The 17,559-nt window shown below is 42.6% G+C and overlaps 1 protein-coding gene and 1 long non-coding RNA gene across 2 annotated transcripts in view; one reads left to right on the top strand and one right to left on the bottom strand.

The window, feature by feature from the left end:
- Positions 1-4,929: 4,929 nt before the first annotated feature.
- The window catches only part of cacna1fb (calcium channel, voltage-dependent, L type, alpha 1F subunit), a 62,723-nt gene continuing 50,093 nt past the window's right edge, over positions 4,930-17,559 (bottom strand). The window contains exons 37-51 of the mRNA XM_030733760.1: positions 17,252-17,379; positions 16,326-16,422; positions 16,126-16,228; positions 14,006-14,107; positions 13,787-13,917; positions 13,053-13,184; positions 12,899-12,956; positions 12,546-12,765; positions 11,941-12,048; positions 11,687-11,823; positions 11,497-11,609; positions 11,213-11,420; positions 11,047-11,109; positions 8,525-8,625; positions 4,930-8,435 (exon numbers count right to left, since the gene is read on the bottom strand). Of these exons, the coding sequence (XP_030589620.1) occupies positions 8,172-8,435; positions 8,525-8,625; positions 11,047-11,109; positions 11,213-11,420; positions 11,497-11,609; positions 11,687-11,823; positions 11,941-12,048; positions 12,546-12,765; positions 12,899-12,956; positions 13,053-13,184; positions 13,787-13,917; positions 14,006-14,107; positions 16,126-16,228; positions 16,326-16,422; positions 17,252-17,379 (1,965 nt within the window). The 3' untranslated portion in view covers positions 4,930-8,171. The remainder of the gene's footprint in view (positions 8,436-8,524; positions 8,626-11,046; positions 11,110-11,212; positions 11,421-11,496; positions 11,610-11,686; positions 11,824-11,940; positions 12,049-12,545; positions 12,766-12,898; positions 12,957-13,052; positions 13,185-13,786; positions 13,918-14,005; positions 14,108-16,125; positions 16,229-16,325; positions 16,423-17,251; positions 17,380-17,559) is intronic.
- Positions 8,301-16,460, top strand: LOC115783108 (uncharacterized). The gene is made up of 3 exons (XR_004020188.1): positions 8,301-8,578; positions 16,101-16,244; positions 16,333-16,460. It is a non-coding gene; the product is annotated as an uncharacterized LOC115783108 (long non-coding RNA).

Genomic DNA, 17,559 nt, shown 5'->3' with positions numbered 1-17,559 from the left:
TGACAGGCGAACTCTCCTTTTCAGCATCCTGGCATAAACCTTCCAGGGGAGGCTGATGATAGTTAGAGCACACCCTCTGGTCCCTCTTCCTGAAGATGGGAACCACACCCCAGTCTGCCAATCCAGTGGCACCACCACGATCTCCACTCTTGTTTAACTACCTCAGTGACCTCACCCCAGTGATGGACAAGTCATCCCCCTCATCCCCAGACTCTGCTTCTTCTACCTAAGACGTGTCAGTAGGCTTAAGGAAGTCCTTCCACCACCAAACTACATCCTCAGTTGAAGTCAGCAGCACCCAACCTGTACTGTACACAGTGAACAGAGCACCTCTTTCCCCTCCTGAGCCACCTGATGGTTTGACAGAATTACTTCCAGGGAGTCTGAAAGTCTTTCCATGGCCTCACCAAACTCCACCCACACCCAAGTTTTTGCTTTGACCACCACCTGAGCTGCATTCTGCTTGGCTTGCTGGTTCCCATCAGCTGCCTCAGAAGTTCCACAGGCTAACCAAGCCCAATAGGACTTGTTCTTCAGCTTAATGGCTCCCTTTACCTCCAGTGTCCACCATCTGGTTTGGGGATTACCACAACAACAGGTACCAACAACCTTGTAGCCACAGCTCTGTGTGGCAGCCTCAACAATGGAGGCATGAAACATGGTCCAATTGGACTCAATGCCCTCAGTCTCCCTCGGAATGCCGGAGGTGGGAGTTGAAGATATTGTGGAAAACAAGACAGAGGAAGTGAAACTGAACACATCACAATACATTTTCTTTGTTATGCAGATGACACTCAGCTTTATCTATCGATGAAGCCAGATGACGCACATCAATCAGTTAAACTGCAGGAATGTCTTAAAGACATTAAGGCCTGGATGACCTCTAATTTCCTGCTTCTAAATTCAGATAAAACTGACATTTTTGTACTCGGCCCCACAAATCTTAGAAACATGGTGTCTAACCAGATACTTACTCTGGATGGCATTACTTTGGCCTCCAGTAACACTGTGAGAAATCTTGGAGTCATTTTTGACCAGGATATGTCCTTCAATGCACATATTAAACAAATATGTAGGACCGCTTTTTTGCATTTGTGCAATATTTCTAAAATTAGAAACATCCTTTCTCAGAGTGATGTTGAAAGCTAATTCATGCATTTATTACTTCTAGGCTGGACTATTGTAATTCATTATTATCAGGCTGTCCTAAAAGCTCCCTGAAAAGCCTTCAGCTGATCCAAAATGCTGCAGCTAGAGTACTGACAGGGACTAGAAAGAGAGAGCAGATTTCTCCCATATTGGCTTCTCTTCATTGGCTCCCTGTTAAATCTAGAATAGAATTTAAAATTCTTCTCCTCACATACAAGGTCTTGAATAATCAGGCTCCATCTTATCTCAAAGACCTCATAGTACCATATCACCCCAACAGAGCTCTCAGACTGCTGGCTTACTTGTGGTTCCTCGGATACTTCAGAGTAGAATGGGAGGCAGAGCCTTCAGCTTTCAGGCCCCTCTTCTGTGGAACCAGCTCCCAGCTTGGATTCAGGAGACAGACACCCTCTCTATTTTTAAAATTAGGCTTAAAACTTTCCTTTTTGATTAAGCTTATAGTTAGGGCTGGATCAGGTGACCCTGAACCCTCCTTTAGTTATGCTGCAATAGGCCTAGGCTGCTGGGGGGTTCCCATGATGCACTGAGAGTTTCTTTTCATTCACCTCTTTTTACTCTGTTTATACCCCACTCTGCATTTAATCACTAGATATTATTAATCTCTGGCTCTCTTCCACAGCATGTCTTTTGTCCTGTCTCTCTCCCCTCAGGCCCCCCTCAGCAGATGACCCCCCCTCCCTGAGCCTGGTTCTGCTGGAGGTTTCTTCCTGTTTAAAGGGAGTTTTTCCTTCCCACTGTCACCAAGTGCTTGCTCACAGGGGGTCGTTTTGACTGTTGGGTTTTCTCTGTAATTATAGTAGGGTCTTTACTTTACAATACAAAGAGCCTTGAGGTGACTGTTTGTTGTGATTTGGCGCTATATAAATAAAATTGAATTGAATTGAATTGAAATTCATAAAAGCCCTGCAGCGCGGGAACACAGGAGTGATGGTTGCTGAAAACGCACCCGTGTACACCTATGTAGATATTACATAAAACATTTCCCTTCACTTTAATATTATATTTGCTCAAACATAATTTTCTTTCAAAACAAGGACTTCCCATAATGACCCTAAATCTCTGAGCGGCAGTTTAAGTCATAGAACAAACAATAAGTGATCATAACAAATCATCAGCATCACCTTAAACAGACTTAAAGGTCTGTCAGCATGGTGCAAATCTGGAACAGCACACAGCCAACCCTTATATAACCTCCCCTTCTCTAAAATCCTCCTGCTTAAATTGATTGTCAAGATAATTTGGACTCAGATGACTAAAGATGTCAAACCTCCAGCAACTGTTGCCTTACCTTTATATCTTGGTTTATGGCTTTTATCATAGTCATCATAAAGCTTATTATAGACAAGATTTTAAGTAGCACAGATAAAAAGTAGGAAAAAAATTCAAACCAACCAATCATATATACTGACACACATACATGCCAATGAGGAACCTGCAAGGATGGGTTGGACACATGATCATGTGGTGCCCCTGGCAGAGGGACCAGGTGTATGTTCAAGGTGGAAAATGGTACTCAAGATTGTGCTTTGGCTTTCAGGTTGAACAACATGTTTTTCTTAACCCTTGTGCAACAGTAGGTAACAGGCATTTGGTTGTTTGGTGGGTGTCAGTAGTCTTACCCTATCAGCAGCAACATGCACTGTACCATAGTACATAGTACACCACAGTCAAAGACTCAGTGAGTGAGGGTCCATTGGTGCAAGCTTTGCTACGTTATGACCGGGCTGAATGCAGCTGATAGAGTGGAACTAAAGAGTACTGTTTAAGTTAAGTGTGCCCACTGATCTGTGAACACGCTGATCTGGAGCGTCACAAGATGTATGTTTTTAAGCTTGTTCCCATTTAAAGTTTGAATCTGTGGTTGCATTATAGTTTTAATAATTTACACCCAATCTGCATGCACAGAGATCCTGATAAACAGTTTTTAACTTAATTTCTTTGAACAATTAAACAATTGGATTACTTTGTGGGATTAAATTACACATATTAATTCAGAATAGGTCTTATTTGTTGTTTGTTTTTTTATGTATGTGTGAAAGGACACACTAGAAAACCTATATATAGACACTGTTTAATATGACGGCCCTGAATTTTGACTGCAGATCTACTGGACGATGAGCAAAAATAAAAGGATATGAGCATTTTTATGCACGTATACTGTATACACATACATACTAACTGAGCCCTTTATTAGGAGCATTTTTACATTATTATGAATCCAGTTTATTAACAGCTCTGCCATTAAATCTGCCATTAAAGTGTTCCAAATATTTGCTCCACCTTATAGAGCACACATACCTAACATGTTAGGAACACTTTTAAACATAATGCAGTTCAGTATACCTCTCTCACATGAACCCCAGAAAATTTAAAAGAAGTGCTGAGTTTCTTCTTTTCACGTCAGTCTGAATCAGTGGAGCCGCTGCAGTGACTGCAGGCAGCCAGCAGAGGGAGCTCAGACCACATCAGACCTGTCAAACACTTGAAATCCTCCACACAGGTGGACACAGTGGCACATTTTGTTTCAAAGGGAGGTCTTTGATATATTTTATTATGTTACGTTTCTTTCACAGCAGTGGGTTTTAGTCCCTAACAAACCCAAACTTAAACTCTTTTTTGCTCCAATGTTTATTAAAGACCGGATGTAACTGATTAAAAAGTCAGTGACTTCTAAGGAAACATGTTTGCCCTGTAACAACACGGTGGCTGCACTGAAGCACAACATTCAACCACGAGGTAATGGAGCTTGCAACAGTAAAAAAAAATTTTTTATTTATTCTTTTTAACCCGTTTTGTCTGGATTTTTATAGTATTGGTGGGACAGCCTGGTTATTAAATATAATCTGAATGTACACAGAGTTTATAATGTTTGTGTGTGTGCAGCTACATTTTTTTACAAGACATCTTTTTGTGAAAAATAAATACATGAAAATAAATTATATTAAAAGTAAATAATGTCTCACTCGTTTGTTTGCAACCTGTTTGGTAAGCAGTGGATAAACAAACAAAACACTCTGAGCCATAACTCAATCATCTGACCCTTCATAGATGGGACCTCCTGTACGAGTGCATTTTCTAAAATCAGTGATCATATAATTTGTATTAAATATGTTTAACTGAAGATGGGACTCATCATATCATTTAAAAAAAATCATCAAAGACTGTCCTGCAGCTTTTATCTCATTACAATACACAAAAATCTGTCTGCCTGTCCACAAACTCCTCCTACATGATCAGGAGCTGAGCAATCAATCTAATATCAGTTATTATGATGTCATCATGGAGGAGCCATCTACCAATGGGCTCATTTTGGCCCATTTTCTGCATCTATATCACCTTTAAGCAACTTCTAACTCAGCAAATATTAAATATATTTATTATCAATATTACGTCATTGGACACATTAACTTAACTAAGTCTTTATTCAGGGACTGCAGCATAGGCACGTGCCATTTATTAAATAATCCAGCTGTGTCCCCTTTTACTAAATAATATATAGCAATAACTTCCTGGTTACCTTTGTGTCTCAGTTATTAGTGGAGCTCCTCCAGCTAGCTGCTGGTAGCTTTAAAGGTAATTGTATTTTGTATTTAATATTTTTGACAATTACTAGCACAGCTAATATCCACATTTTTTGTCTCTTATAAAAGATGAATATATAGGTTGTTGGAGTACAGTATTGTGTGCCGTGTCAGGATGGTGTCATGAATTAACAGCAGTCCAGCAGCAGGTTGTTTTCAGTCTTTATTTGAGGTAAACGAGGGTTCAGGCAGAGCTGTTTCTCAGCTGAACGCGGCAGTTCAACGTCTGAAGGTGCTGTGAGGAGAAAATCCAGGCGTGGAATCAAAAAGCCCTTAACTGCCGAGAAACTGTGCAAACTGTCGGAAAGAAAAATGAAAAACAAATAAAAATGAAGAAGAAACACAAAAGTTCAGACGAGACAAAAACACCACTGGACCGCTGAGCGGCAAGAGTCAAACAGAAATCCAGTTCAAGTCAGTAAAAAATATCAAACATCTGAAATACAAAAAAAGCCGAAGACACTGAACAAACACACTCCTGACAGATTAAAAAAACAGACAAAAAAAGTATTTCCAGGTCCTCGCATGTAGACTTTCATTAAAACATGTTAATGAGACATGAGAAATAAAATGTTCCCCAGTGCTGCACGTATATCGAAAGCATCTAAACACATCGGCGGAGTCCAGACCTGAAACCTGAAAAACATCACAAACATCTCGTTCCAGGTTGTTGTGGAAAACTGCCAGTGGAAGCTCACTTCTGTCAGTAAATGTAAGTTAAAATTTCAGCTTATAGTGAACATATTTGCCTTTATTGTTTTCTTTACTGATTTTCTTGGGCTTCCATATTTATAATTTTATATTTACAAAACCAGAATACAAGTGGATTATAGATTACATCAACATGTAGGTGGGGGTTATTATTTTGAAATGAGCAAATGGAAATTAAATAAATGCTATGGAAGAAAATCAAGTTCTCATTTCTGCATCTTCTTAAAAAAAAATCTACTCCTATAACTTTTTGTTATAAACAACTTCAGCAAAACAAAAAAACAAATCATCCAGTCACATTTTTGATTTTAGTGATGATTTAAAACATCAGCTAGCTCGTATTTATTTGTTTCAGTCGCTTTATTATTATTATTTGCATTATTGTGATCGTGAAGTAGACCGTTCTCATTTCCAGCTTTATATATTTTTTCTGTGACTGCGTTAGAGTAGCTTTGCATGAATCACACTTTAAGAAGATCATTATTTTTCTGGTACTGGCATTTCTTACAATCCCTTCATTCATTCTTTGTCTGAAGCAACATTTTAGCTCCTCTCTTGTTAAGGCCAGCCTCCTGAAAAGCCCACTTCCCGATGGCTGACATCTGGAAGCCTGACGAGGGGCAGTACCCGGTGCTGTTGAACTATCGCCTGTAATTGGTTGGTCTATCTGTGGATACCATTTAAAGACATCCATGACAAGTTGACTTGAAAATAGAAAAAGTTTGATTTATTTATTTGTAACTAATTTATTATGAACATTACAGTTTATCTGACACTAACATTTCATAGAAAAAGCCACTTCTGGCTCCTCGTCTCAACGAGTCACCGCAGAGTTTTATACCAGATACTTCCTGAGGCAGCTCTAAAAATGATGTGTGTCCCAGCTGGACTTAAACCAGCGACCTTTCACCAACCAAGCAGATACATAAACCACTGCAGAGCCACTGACACTATAATGCTACAGCAGAAAATGTTTTAAAGTTTTTGTTACAGATAACCAAACCGCAGCTGTAGGTTACCGCTAGCTTGTTAGCTTAAGCTAGCACCTAACCTAGCTGCCCAGCAACTGGTAATGGTAATGGTAAAAATATAAATTTTAAGTTTAGCTTAAGTTTATTTCACTAATGTTTTAGCTTAGTTTAAAAATTTTTAAGTGGTCTTAATTCTTCTGTTTAAAATCCTCTGGGTTGTTGAGAAACTTAATTTCTAGTTTAGGTTTCACAGATTCACGAGTTTCTGACATTAAAAGAAAATCTAGTCTAAAAATGTAAATAATAAATAAATCTCATATTCTAATTAAATATGTAGAATTATAACACTGTATAGGCTATAAACTGTAACTGTCAATTACAGCGACAGAAATATGTGTACCATGAGATTTTGTATAGCTCTGGTAAAACGTAAATTCTGTCAGAAGAAGAAGAAATCTCAGTGTGGTGCTCAGTGAAACACCACTCGCAGCCATCTTGTTTCTTTTTAAGGGCGCCCTCAGTGTGGAAGTGCCTTAAACCGGCATTCCTACTGATGTCCACCAGGGGGAGACTCATTTAAAAAAAAAAAAAAGATAGTCTAGAAGTCTATGTGGAAATAAGCCTAATGCTCACTTAATTTATGATCTCAGTACGTACTTTCCTGATGGGTTTATGGTCTCAACTGGTAGTTTCAAGTATTATTTAATACAAAATGGCGTTAGACTTGTAAATTACTGCCCCTGTTAATGTAAAAAAGTATATTAAAGCAGGGTAGACACATCACTACCTTATGAGACCCACCCCTCTTTGTACATGACCAAAATACTCTGCTTGGCTTGCTTCACATACCAGTGGATGATGTCATGGTGGCTATGTCACCTTTCATTTACAGTCTATGTTCTCTTCATCCCACACCACTCCACCTCTCACTGAAGCAATATGTAACAAGTATAATATAAGGATGTGTTTGGTTTCCTCTCATTTTACTACAGCACTCTGAAACAAAGTTAATGCAGATTTAATTCAAGCAGACAGCCACATTTTATCAGCAACACTTCAGAGAATGCGAGACGTCCACGCTCGTTTGCGTTGGGTCACGTTGTCTGAGCTGGCGGCGACGTTGCGGACAAACAGGTTGGAAAAGTGAACGATTCATTTTCTGCCTTGTTTCTTGAACTGCAGAGCGGACTGGAGTAAAACTGCTGGGACTTTGCCTTTAGAGAGACTTTGTCTCCAAAAAGGCCACCAAAAAAATTCCTGGACTCGCAGGAAGCCGGTGTGTTCTTGATTCACAAACACAGGACACCACGCCACCTGTCCGCTTAGGCCCTCCTGCCCCTCAGCTTCTCAGTGATTTGAGTATTAGCAGGTGTTGCTTCCCACATCAGTGTTCACTTTTTCCTCTTTTTATTTTGCTTTCATTCATTTTTCTGAATATTTGAAATGTTTAACCCTTTCTGCTATTCTCCCTTAACTTTTCCTTCTATTCTTCCATTTTCCTTTGTATCTTCTTCCATCCTCTTCTTTTACTTTCTTCCTTATCTTCCTTTTGTCTTCTCTTCTCTCCATCCTTCCACCTCTGAATTTACCTCAGTGACCTCTCGTTCACAAAAACGTTTAATTAATCCCCGCCTCCTTCCTCTGACTGGTTAGTTATCCTGTCAGTCAAATTCCAAACATGGTTCCTGCTGATTACAGATGCCCCACCTCCAGGTCCATCCCTGATTGGTCCACAGCCTCAGAATGACGTCACACAGGTCATCTCGTCGGCCAGCTCGTCCTCGTCATGGCCTGTTCTGATTGGCTCCTCGTCGCTGTAAAGAGCAGCATGGTCGCTGGTGGTGTTGCTGAGAAAGCCGTGGCTCCCGGAACCGAGAAGGTCGCTGGCAGCCGACTCCATCTCATCCACTGTCATGTGGCACGCGTCGGCGATCTCCCGCTTTGCAAATGCCACAAACTTTGGATCCCGAGCGTAAAGACCGAGACCCTCTGAGATCAGAACCTGCCGGAGAAAAACAAAACGGGGATAAACATCTGACTCTGTTTGACACACAGTTACTGATCAGTGATCAATCAGCGATCAAGCCTCACCGCCTCCACCAGACTGTCAGCTGACCCTCTTTTCTCAGTAAACGGTGCTCCAAGGTGAGAGGGGACTCTGAGGGTGGTGTACGCCCTGTATGGGGGCGGAGCTGCAACACAATCACATGACACATTCAGACATGGAGCGTGACCACAAACTGACCATGAGCCCCACCTCCCTACCAAAGAGTACACACACAGTTTGATAGCACAATAGCACAGGACATCTAACTACAGCATCTATTACTTTGGACTTATATTCAATATTTTGACATGTTACGTTACAGCACAATAGATACACTGAAAAATGTCCTACAGCACCAGTTTTCTTTTGGGGTTCTTTGGATCAAGTTGGTAAAGTCCAACTTCCTGACAGGCTGTTCAGCTGTTCCTTAGTTAATTTCTAATGTCCTGAAAATGTGCAAAGTACTGTTCTTCTTGACAGGTGTCTCCAGGTAATGTCAAACAGTCTTAACTGTTTGTGCTGGGAACCTTCTGATACAGGGTTTTTATCCAAAATTATGTCAAAGGGCACAGACAGCTTCCCTCTGTGCATTAGCACTCCCTCCAGCAGCATTAGCATCCAGGTCCTCCACAGGAGGCAGGACTGTAGCTGTGGCACAGCTGCTGTCAGTTTATGCTTTGCCAACTGCACCTTTCTCCCATTCTCACAGGGATGTGTGCAAATTAGGGATGGCACAATACCACTTTTTTATGTCCGATACCGATACCGATATTTTACATTTGGATATCGGCCGATACCGATATAAATCCGATATTTAAAATTGATCCAGGCATTTAAAAACATTAAAAAAAAAAGAAAAAAAAAGAAGCCAACAGTCTCTCACACAACAAAATCAAAGTCTTTTAGTTGTCCCACATACAAGACTAAGGACCAGGGTGGGCAGAGCTTTATAGGCAGTGGCACCAAAGCTCTGGAACTGTTTACCACTCCAGCTCCATTTAGTTGACTCTGTGGCGTCATTTAAAAAAATAGTTGAAAACTTTTCTGTTTAACCAGGCTTTCTGGTTTCTGACTTTATTTTTAATTCTTTTTCTTTTAATATAGTAATGTTATTGTGTTTTTAACATAGTGTTTTCTGGGGATGGGGGGGGTGATATTGTGTTTTAATTATTGTACAGCGCTTTTCTGTCTGTGAAAAACGCTATATAAATAAACTTTACTTACTTACAACAATAACTATCACCTGAATCCTGTTGCTTCTGTGTGAGAAGGTGATGCTTATGGCATGTTGCAAATTTCATTAGGGCTGCAACTATCGATTATTTTAGCAATTGTGTATTCTATTTACATTGATTACCCAAGTAACTGGATAAGAAATACTTTTTTTCATATTAACAGTTCATCTGCATATTTTAACTTCTGTACTGCAGTTTTTCCCTGTGTGAAACAAACAGAGTGGATGGAGCAGCTACAAAGTTCTCTTTTCTTCACTTACTGATCAGGTGGTTGATGAAGGACCTCTAGCTATTTCCCAGTAAAGGTTTAATGGAGGTTACAGGGACAAAAGGCTTCTTTTGGACACTATAAAAACATTTCCTTCTGCTCCATCTGAGCTCGCCGTCTCCGCCTCTTTCCGCTTGTGCAGACAGACTGCACGTAAATCAGCTGACTGCTGCTGTTGCGTCATCAGTGTTCACGTGAAAAACTAGGGGCTGCGTGAGCGCAATCTTGTAATGCTTTATATTTACAAGCATTCTCCTAAATGTATTTCTACTGCAGGTCTATATTTAGTCACAAATCAGGGATTAAAGTATCAAAAATGTTTTGACGGGGAAGGGGTTCTTCCGGTACCGGACGGTCACCAGTACTAATAGCTGCGCTCGCTAGCAGTATGTCCGGGAGCTGAAGTAGAGAAAAAAATAACAGCTGATTCTTAGCACAGCGAGCACAACACACAAACAAGGCAGAGAGCGGTGGAGGCGGAAAAACATGTCAGCGATGATCGCTCAGCGTCAAAGGGAATCCGTCGCAGCGACGGAGAACTGAGGGGGTTGTTTTCTAACTCCTGATCCCCCACTCCATTCCAGTAGGTGGCGGTAATGCAGCTCTAAGCTGGTTTGGTCAACCGCAAACCCACAAGAAGAAGAAGACGACTGAGCCCTGTAATGCAGCTAATGTGAGCGAAACGTTATTTAATGTATTGGATTACATTTTTTTATTTCTTTCCGATATCCGATCCAGTAATTTAGGCCAGTATCGGACCGATACCGATACTGAATATCGGATCGGCGCATCCCTAGTGCAAATCTCAGGTATAATTTGCCAACTCCCTCATATGAAGTCTGTCTGTTACTATCACAGTTAATTGCACACGTGCCGAGCTGGTATCATGTGTTCGGCAGCTCACGCGCCTGAACAAACAGAGGATTTCCAGGAGTGAGAATTCATCTGAAGCAGACTGTTTCCTGCTTTGTGGTACATGTGAGAAAGTTCAACTTCGGATGATAACTTGTGCAGAGTTTGTGTGTAGGAACAGCCTCAGTGTGCATTTGTTCATCCCTCCTACCTGATGTCCCTGCAGGGTTGCCGTACCAGGCTGGTCTGGGTGCTGCACCTGTCACACTGACACCTGATGGATGAGAGAGACTTTAAACCCCAGGAACATGTGAACAGAGCAGCTAAAATCAACACATTGTTGACTTTTATCAACAATAACATTGCAGCCTCCTCACCTCTTCCTGCTCCTCCCTTCTTCATCTCACCTGCAGGTCCTCCTACTCCTCCTCCTCCCCCCCAGGGTGGACTTCCTTCCTCCTCCACTAGGATGAGAGGAGCATAGAGCAGGCGACCGCGGCGAGGGCAGGGGTTTGCCCAGGATGCTGAGGAGGCCGCCGTGGAGCGACCAGAGGAGTGACGGGACTCGTAACTGTTGAATGTTTGCTGAGGAGAGGAGAGAGTGTTTGATTTTCCTGAAAAAGTGAGATTTGTGTGCGTGTGCGCTCGCTGTGTGTTTTACCTGTGTGCGTGTGCGGCGCGGTGGTGATGTCGGGTGGTACGTCCCGGGAATCGGCAAGTCGTCGTTGCTGCCCTGCCTCCTCAGACACTGGATGTTAAACGACGGCTTCCGACCTGACATATCAAACAAACTCATGACATATCAGCTGTGACGCTGCAGGTACACTGAGGATTCTGCAGCATCTTCTCACCTGTGGGCGTGGCAGGAAGTAGGCGTCTCCTGGTTGTCCTCCTCCCCTCGCTGTAGCCATTACCATAGCTACTGTTGGTGTAGGAGGAGTGACCATCGTAATGGTCTCTGTACAGAGGAGGTTCATCAGGGTAATGTCTGCAAACACACAAAGGAAAATTATTCAAGCAGCCTTTCGATAGCTCTGTGTGTGCCCTCCAAAAATGTAATTCACCCCTGGGGGTGACAGCAAATCTAAGTCTCCCCTGAGTGTACCTGTCTCTGGAGGTGATGCTGTCATTGTCTTCTTCTCTGCTATAGTAACCCTGTTCTCCATACGCCTCCATGTCTCCGTTCCTCCACGATCTGTCCCTTGAGTCCCTCCTACAGGCCAAAGAAAGTGTCAACTTAACGTCAGTTTATTTATAAGCACAATTAAAAAACATTAGATGACCAACGTGCTTAATCTGAACCTCAGGACAGTTAGGAGCATCTGCTCAGCAGACCTCAGTGGGAGAGTGCAATGTTAAAAGTCCAGAGAGATGAGGAGGTGCTAACCCACAGGAGGAAGCCAAAATAGATGATGTGCAGTCTTGTTGAGTGAGCCAGTGAAGAGCAGTGCAGCAGTGTTTTGGACCAGATGCAGTTGGCCAAGCAGTGACAGGCTGATACCTGAAGGAAAACTGTTCCCAGGTTCTCTGCAAAGGGTTTCTTATAGATCTGTGAGGGGCTGAGGTTGCCACCGTCACGGAGCTCAGGTGTTCCAAACAATATGACTTTATTTCCCCCGACCACCTTTCTGTTGTAGGAAAGTTTGATTGATTGATTGGCTGACACACCTGCCAATATCTATCTGTTTTGTGTGCTCAATGACTGCCTACCTTCCTTTGTAGTATGACGGTCTTTTGTGGCCGTGGTCCAGCAGGCCGTTCTTCACAGATGAGCGGCGGTGGTGATGTTGATTAATGGATGACCTCATGCTGTCTCCCCGGCGAAGATGTTCATCGTGATCACTGCCATTTCCCATCTTGGTGAGAGACCCAACCCGGTGGATCAGACCTCCGTTAGAAACACCGCCGTCACCCACAACTCCACCCTGACCTGCAAAAAGGGTTGAGTGGACACCCTTAGTGTCATGTAACCACAATTTCAACCATTTTCCTTGTTTAGATAATTAATTAACTCGCGTTTTGTTACATGAAGAAGCTAGAAGACAACATAAGTGGTCGTTTACCAGTAGGTGTCAGTAGTGAGCCTCGTCGTTCTTTATCTGGTGCATAACCATTTTCAGCCTGCAAACAAAACAGAGACAGAGACAAAACATTGTTTCAGAAAACCAAAGTTATCAAAATCTTAAGATACAAAAGTGTGTCAATCAGAATAAAGACCTTATATGCAGCGTTCTCCTCCATCTCCTCATCCTCCATCATGGCCTCCTCCTCCTCCTCCAGGTCTTCATTCAGAGCCAGGCGCATCTCTGGACCCAGATCCTGCAGTGTCTTCAGACCAGCTTTACAAAGCTACACCCAAACACGAATAAACGCATGAAGACCCAAAAGCATAACTGAAGACTGCATTAATGTGTGACTCTGAGCACTCCCGTGGCGATGGGAGGATGGAGATCAGGGATAAAATGATATAGACTCCATGATCAGCTGAAAAACTAGTTTGTGGAATTCAACAACAAAATGCAGCACATCTCTTAATCCATGGATTCAAAACCATGTATCCAAGTTTTCTCTTGGAGCTTTCCCATCCATCCATCCATCCATCCATCCGTCCATCCATCCATGTCTGGTTATTCCAAATCAGATCATGCAGGCTAAACAGGTATTCCAGGCATGCTTTTCCCCAGCAACATTTTCAAGTTCATCCTGAGGTGCTCCCAGGATAGACAAGATATGTAATCTCTCCAGCATGTTCTGGGTCTCCCGGGGATGCCTGGGAAACCTCCAAAGAAAGATGTCCATTCAGGCATCTTTGTCAGATACCCTAAACACATTCTAAATTTGTGGAACTCCAAGCTACCTTTGGATGCTCCTCACCGCATCTCTAAAACCACCAACCCATCATACAGAGGAAACTCATTTCATGTGTTCTTTTAGCAAGTAGATGGACACACCTGGACAGCAGATGGGTTGGGTGAGTCATTTTCACCAGTCAGATCTCCTTTTTCTTTCCTCTTCCTGAACTTCCTGAAGTAGTCTTGGATAAGGAAGGTGGCGTAAAACTTCCCAACGGTCACTTCCTCCTCTGTGGATGACAGAGATAGTTCAGTCTGCAGTACTGCCGCTAAGACTTGCAGTAACAGTACTACGTGTAGTGTGAACAGTAAGAGTACCTTCGTGTGGTGGTATGACTTCATCCAACAGTTTTGGCTTCATTCTCTTCCAGATCTTCTTGATGATCACCCTCAGCTCCTCGTTCTCCTGCTCAGGGTTACCTAGCAATAGCATCCAGAGGACAGGGTCAGATAAAGATTATGGCTAGCTGTGGTTATTGTGATTACAGGTTTGTGTCTTTTTACCAGTGACTCATTTTTATTTTTGCTTTGATTGTCCTGATTAAACACTCAATAACACAGAGAAGCTAAAACATGAGAAAGAATCCAGTGTCTGATCTCATGTTTAACCATTTAAAATCCCAACAATATAATTATTCTGTGACACGTACAACTCCTGCAACCTTTCATTAGCTGATACAGTTGTGGCCAACAGTTTTGAGAATGACAGTATAATGACAAGCACTTCATAAGTTTCAAAGACTTTTATTGACAATTACATTAGGAGTCAATATTTGCAGCACTGGCCCTTGCTTTTAAAGACCTCTGTAATTCACCCTGGCATGCTGTCAATCAACTTCTGGCCCAAATCCTGATGGATAGCAATCTGTTCTTGTATAATCAATGCTTGGAATCAGAATTGTCAGAATTTGTGGGTCTTTGTTTGTCAATCTGCCTCCTGAGGATTGACCACAATTTCTCGACGGGATTAAGGCCTGGGGAGTCTCCTGGCTGTGGACCCAAATTTTCCATGTTTTGTTCCCCGAGCCACTTAGTTATCATTTTTGCCTTATGGCACGATGATTCATCATGCCAGAAAAGACATCGTTCTTCACCAGACTGTTCTTGAATGGTTGGGACAAGTTACTATTGGGGGATGTTGTGGTACCATTCTTTATTCATAGCTGTGTTCCCAGGCAAAATTATGAGAAGCAATCCCACATCAATGGTACCAGGGTACTTTACTGTTGGCATGACACAGAACCGATGGTCGCGCTCACCTGTTCTTCAGAAAATCCCAACCAATCAGAAAGAGGCTTCATCAGAGAAAATGACTTTACCGCAGTCCTCAGCAGTCCAATCCCTGACTTTTTACAGAATATCAGTCTGTCCTGGAGAGAAGTGGCTTCTTGCCGTTCTTGTCACCAGGCCATCCTCCAAAAGTCTTCACCTCACTGTGCGTGCAGATGCATTCACACCTGCCTGCTGCAAGCTCTGCACTGGTGGTGCCCCAAACCCGCAACTGAATCACCTTCAGGAGATGGTCCTGGGACTTGCTGGACTTTCTCGGGCACCCTGAATTCTTCTTCACAACAATTGAATCTCTCTCCTTGAAGTTCTTGATGAGCCAATACATGGTTGATTTGGGTGTAATCTTACTAGCAGCCCATGCCCGTGAAGCCCTTTTTATGCAAACCAATGACGACTGCATGTGTTTCCTTGCAGGTAGTTACGGTAAAAGAGACAGAACAATGATTTCAAGAACCACCCTCCCTTGAAAGCATCCAATCTGCTATTCGAACTCAATGACAGAGTGATCTTGTCCCCATCAACACTCTCACCTGTGTTAACAGGAGGATCATTGAAATGATGTCAGCAGGTACTTTTGTGGCAGGGCTGAAATGAAGTGGAAATGTTTTTTGGGGGAGAATTTAGTTCATTTTCATGGCAATTCATCTGATCACTCTTCATAACATTCTGGAGTATGTGCAAATTGCCATCATAAAAACTGAAGCAGCAAACTCTGTGAAAACAATACTTGAGTCATTCTCATAACTTTCTGCCATGACTGTAGAGTCTGTAGTAAGCTGAGATTTAATTATAGAGGGCAGTGTTACTCACAGGCTGACCTGATAGAGGCAGTGTTGCCTAAACCCTGACACAATGATACAGACCTCTTAGGAAAATTTAGATAATTTTAAATTTATATGCAGAGGAGAGTCTGATTTATTTTCCAAATACTCCCAGCAGACCCTGGTTATTAGTTACAGAGAGGTTTGTGGTTCCCCCTCAGCTGCTGCTAATGTATTAACACATTAGTAGTTCTCCAGCTTGCATAGCTATAAGACTGTGAAAGTATTCCTGAAAAATATCAGAAAAGGAAGAAGGAGCCTTTAGTTTATCCATAATCACTCCTGTGTGTTTATGGCAGCAGGGGCCTGCGAGGACATATCACATACCTTCAGTTTTGATTTTGAGGGCAGTGCGAACCAGAGCGAATAGCGTGGCATTAAAGGTTACCATCCCGTCGGCGTTCAGAGGCATGTTCATTGCTACCAGACGCTGAGATGGAGAGGAGGTAAATTAAGTCTCTTAACTCCAACCTTACATAGATGGCTTTGAACAGCAGCTACAGCACACAGTATAGTGAACGTTTTACCTTGCAGGCGACTCTGTGAGGGCAAAGCTTCCCAAAACCCAGAGGAGGCTGAATCCTCCGGAGCAGAGCAACAACGTCCAGGTGTTTTATCCGTCCTCTGGGAACAAAGAACCATCAGGAATTTTCTGATCATCTCTCCAACTTTTCTTCCCCAACATCAGGAAGAAATGTTGTGTGAAAATGTAGGATGGTGAGCCCAGCTTGAGAGCTTTGCTCCTGATCAAACTCCAGCTCAGTTTTCATTAACTATGGCTAAACTAAAAACTAAAATTACGCGTCCCATCCATCCACTCTCTTCTGCTTATCCTGTTCAGGGTCGTGGGGGGGCTGGAGCCTATCCCAGCTATCATAGGGCGAGAGGCAGGGTACACCCTGTACAGGTCGCCAGCCTGTCGCAGGGCCAACACAGAGAGACAGACAACCACTTACCCTCACATTCACACCTATGGGCAATTTAGAGTGACCAAGTAACCTAACCACAGCAAGTGCATGTCTTTGGACTGTGGGAGGAAACCCACGTAGACACGGGGAGAACATGCAAACTCCACACACACAGAGAGAGAGGGGTCTGGGCCAAGGTGGAATCGAACCCAGGCCTTCTAGATGTTATTCTAACTGTGAGGCAGCACTGCTAACCACCACGCCACTGTGCTGCCCAAAGTAATTGGGCGTGAAAAAAAACCCAAAACAATTTGTTAAAAAATATAGGGAGGATGTCTTTAGCCTTTGTCAGTTTGGTCAAGAGCTTGAGAAGGCTGTGCTCCATTTGTTTATTGAGACTGAGATGTCCATGTGACTGTGTCATATACTTATAATATTGTATTATATTACTAAGTAATACTGTACTGGTTGGAACTGTTTGACTCAGTTATATGCTAATCTAATCTAAGCATAATCTTGGAACAAAGAACATCTTACAAACTTACTTGGCCTCTGGATCATATTCAGACCAGATCCTCTTAAACTCGTCCAAATGATGCGGCCCCAGAATCGACCAATCACGTGTCAGGTAATCAAAGTTGTCCATAATGACAGCGACAAACAGGTTGATAATCTGAAGGAGAAGACGGAGGTACATTCAGGTCTGCAGTCACGTTTCAAATGTACATACTTTATACACTCAGTGGTCACTTTATTAGGCACACCTGTAGCATCTGTAGTCAAATCCAAGAGCTCAGCTGGAGCATTTGTCTTCATGCAACTAGTAATGCTCAGCATTTAGAAATGTCAGCCG

This window comes from Archocentrus centrarchus, chromosome 7 (genome assembly GCF_007364275.1).
Source record: "Archocentrus centrarchus isolate MPI-CPG fArcCen1 chromosome 7, fArcCen1, whole genome shotgun sequence".
Classification (NCBI taxonomy): domain Eukaryota; kingdom Metazoa; phylum Chordata; class Actinopteri; order Cichliformes; family Cichlidae; genus Archocentrus; species Archocentrus centrarchus.
Note: the sequence above shows the minus strand (reverse complement) of the source record. Positions and strands in the feature narration are given on the sequence as shown.